The 3626-nt window shown below is 38.1% G+C and overlaps 1 protein-coding gene and 2 non-coding genes across 3 annotated transcripts in view; all 3 read right to left on the bottom strand.

Moving 5' to 3' along the window:
• Nucleotides 1-1972: 1972 nt before the first annotated feature.
• Nucleotides 1973-3626, bottom strand: part of RPS13 (ribosomal protein S13) — a 3538-nt gene continuing 1884 nt past the window's right edge. Inside the window, exons 4-6 of the mRNA XM_042446771.1 lie at nt 3128-3297; nt 2768-2868; nt 1973-2137 (exon numbers count right to left, since the gene is read on the bottom strand). Coding sequence (XP_042302705.1) covers nt 2104-2137; nt 2768-2868; nt 3128-3297 — 305 coding nt within the window. The 3' untranslated portion in view covers nt 1973-2103. The remainder of the gene's footprint in view (nt 2138-2767; nt 2869-3127; nt 3298-3626) is intronic.
• LOC121920095 lies at nt 2217-2308 on the bottom strand. The gene has a single exon (XR_006101638.1). It is a non-coding gene; the product is annotated as a small nucleolar RNA SNORD14 (small nucleolar RNA).
• On the bottom strand, nt 3364-3453 carry LOC121920094. The gene has a single exon (XR_006101637.1). It is a non-coding gene; the product is annotated as a small nucleolar RNA SNORD14 (small nucleolar RNA).

Below are 3626 nucleotides of genomic sequence, written 5' to 3'. Positions count from 1 at the left end.
TTAAAAAACAAACTATGGGGCTCAACAGACAGCCCCGAAGGAGCGGCTTCCCACCGCCCCTTTCTGGGCTGGATCAGGGCACTGGCAACTGCACGCTGTGGCCCCGATCTGGCCCTTTGCCAGCTCTAAAAAGAATGGCAAAATGCTGCTCCTTTCAGCATTCCTTTGGTGCACCGTGTCTAAACACTGTACCAAAGGAGTGCTATGATGACCCCTGCTGTGTGGTCAGGCATGTGGCATGACACCAGTATTGCGGCGGCGATGGAGTGTGCAGGCACCATGCCCTCACTCTGCCCCAAGGTGTTGAAAGGGGTGGCAGGAAGCCACTCCTTTGGGGTTGTCTGTTGAGCCCCCTAGTTTTTTAAAAAAATAATCTTTTCATTAAAATGGTGCTACAATTTTTCATTACTTGTGTATTAGTATATTAGGAATAAGGAGTAAATGCTTACACAGGGCAACACTTAGGCCTAAATCCTATTGTTAATACCAACTACAGTAGACCTACTGAATTAATGGGAATAGTTTAGCCCCTATATTTCCTAATGTCATAAACTGCTCTAGTGGGTTGTAAATTAGATTTTTTATTGATCAGCTTTGCACCATTGTGCAAGAAATATATGAAACTTCAGGAGAAACTTTAAAAACAATGATTTATATCAGGGTTTCCTCTTGGTGATTTAAATCAATCCATCCTTCAAACTATGGTTTGATGGATTTTGGGTTTTTGGATCTTGGATTATTATGGAGAACAGCATCAATGGTAGTGCACTCAAATAGCTATTATAGTACAGTCCACACTTCCTGATCAATATTGTGACAGTGTGATATCAGCCATGAGCTGTTAACAAGCTACTTTCTACTGTCCAGCTTGCTTTGTAGTTCACTATTCTTGGTCCTAGAAAGCAGCAAAGGAATTTGCAGTGGTTAATTCTTCCTCTAATATGCCAAAAAATCAAGGTTAAGCTTGAGTAGCTTTCTCATACAGCTAAAATTTGCAAATTTGTACTGAGGATCAGTACAACACAGTGCCTTATTTAGAAAGTGGGAGAGTACCAAAGTCTCAAAACACAGAACTGTGCTCTGTTCTGCCTAAGTGTTATTACCTAACTACATTTAAATTAAAAAAAAATTCTCCCAATTAAAAACTAAATTTTCAGCCTCAGAAAAGGGACATAGGCTCTTTACCTGTGATATGTCCATTTACAGTAGATATGAGCCCCACCTAATTCCATCACACTAGCCAAAGTACCCATTTTTCCTAGTATGGCAGCACTCCTAAGGGCAAAGTGTGTTTGGTGGGAATCACAAGATCGTGTGTTTTTGTTAAAAAAATATATTACATGAAATTTCACAAGTAGTAATCACAGGTTCTTCCTGTCATGCATTTTATTTGTTTTTCATGTTCAGTATGTCTCATAACATTTTAACTTCCCTTTTTGCTGGTAAATTGCTGAGACCCTATTCTTCTTCTTCTTAACTTTTTAAAACCAAGGAGTAGTTGGCTTTTTTTTTTTTAAAGTAGTTGTCATTTCTAAAATTTTGCTTTTTATAGATGCTGGTGCTCCTTCATTCCTCTGGTGAAATAACTGGTTTAAACAAGAACCACCATGTTTCAAGAATAATGGTCCCTCTTTAAACCAAGGTTTATACTCCCCATGTGACCAATCATGAGGGGCATTTAAAAAGAAAAAGTAGACTTCCAGTCACTTCTGGTTTTAGAAGTAAGGGGTGGCACAAGGTAACATACATCTGTGGGGTTGAAAATTGGCCCCAGACCCTCTAAAGATGCCCACCTCTGCTAAACACATTTCTAGTTCAACAGGTGACTCAGTCAACTGTCACCTCTGCTAAACACCACTATTCAACAGAAAGTTGTTTACTATCTTTTCAACTAAGTTTTAGTTTAGCAACAAATGGTTCTCATTTCAGTTACAAAAGTAGTTTTCACAAAGAACTCCATTTACAAACTGAGTGGGAAAAAATCAGAGACTTTTATTGGTATGGTCAAGATGACATCTTATTCTACCAGCTTAAGGAACGTTCTTTGAAGTAGGCATGGCAGAGAAAAAATGCAAATGATTCCATCGATGAATACAAGAGCTCTTATGCAACCAGAGCAGATGCTGTAGATGATTCACTAAAAGGGAGAAAAAGATAGTTTAGGTATTTCCATAAAATAAGAGATGTTTAATACATTTGATGTCCACTGAAGGAATTCACTCAGACATCCAAGGAAGGGCTGGCCAACACTAAGGAAAACCCTTTCTGGTGGAAACTGCAAATGTTTGGAACACCATCATCACAGTGAATAACCTGCAGGTGGACTTTTTAGAACCAAAATTTTGAAGAACCGACTCAGATAATTTCTTAATAGGATTAATGCTGACTGTAACAACTTCTACCAAAATAAACATACTCCAGTGTCTTATGGTATTTATGCCAGCTGTGTTCCTCTAGTAAAAAATGCACTGCTTTTTTAAACATAAAAGGTAAAAGGTGCTTTTTGCACTCATGTCCTGTTTGTGGGCTTCCCACAGATAAATCAGTTGGCCACTGTGGGAACAGAATAATGAACCAGATTAACCTCTAATCCATCATAGTTCTTCTTCTAATATACTACAATCAATGGCAAACCGTTGAGCAAAAATTTACGATTTAGTATAGCTCAAGAAAAACTTTCTTTACACAGATATGATTTTTTCCCCATGACAAACTAGGAAACAGCAAGTTCTGCTTATATGAAGAAATTTCTACAACTTCTACTTACTACTTCCAATTAGGTGGGAGTACTCTCTTGGTCTTGTAGTAACGAGCCAGCCTGTGAATTCTGCTCTCAATCAAAATAAGGCGGAACTTGGCATCTTTATCCTTACAACAGAAAAATAAGAGAGATCTTTACAAATACTATTGAAGACTGTGAGAAAAGAAAGGTAGTCAGAAGATTATATTATATAAATTAAGAAGAAAAGGTTAACATATTTAGGTCTTAACAATATATTAGTGAGCACTTATCTATGATCAAAAATGAAATACATTTTATTCTCCTTCAGTATGTTCTTCTTTTCTTCTAAAGTATTTCTCAAAACATTATCACTCTGGGGACTGTGATAGCCAGCCATCTATTTACCTTACGATTTCTCTCAAGATGCTTACGGACAGCCACAGCTTTCTTGATTAAGTGATAAAGGTCTTCTGGAAGATCAGGAGCAAGACCCTTGGATTTAAGAATCCGGAGAATTTTGTTGCCAGTCACAAAACGAACTTGGGCAACACCATGGGAGTCTCTCAGTATTACACCTAAAACCGAAAAGAGAAATTATGCACTAGAAGTACCAGACAGCTTCGCCATATCATTAAAGGTGCTCACTCAGACATCCAAGGAAGGATTAGCCAACACAAAGGAAAACCTTTCTGGTGGAAACTGCGAATGGTTACAAACTATCATCACAGTGAGCAACTTGAGCAAGAGAGTGCCTGTACTTTTAGAAATACAACTAATTTATCAAGCACAGCCATTTAAAGAATCAGAACAATGTTATACCTTATCTCGCAATTATAATGGTAGTGACGGAATCTGAAGCCAGCTAAAGAAGCCACAGACTTATCTGACAGGCTCTTTTTCTGTG

The sequence above is a fragment of the Sceloporus undulatus genome, chromosome 1 (assembly GCF_019175285.1).
Source record: "Sceloporus undulatus isolate JIND9_A2432 ecotype Alabama chromosome 1, SceUnd_v1.1, whole genome shotgun sequence".
Lineage (NCBI taxonomy): Eukaryota > Metazoa > Chordata > Lepidosauria > Squamata > Phrynosomatidae > Sceloporus > Sceloporus undulatus.
Note: the sequence above shows the minus strand (reverse complement) of the source record. Positions and strands in the feature narration are given on the sequence as shown.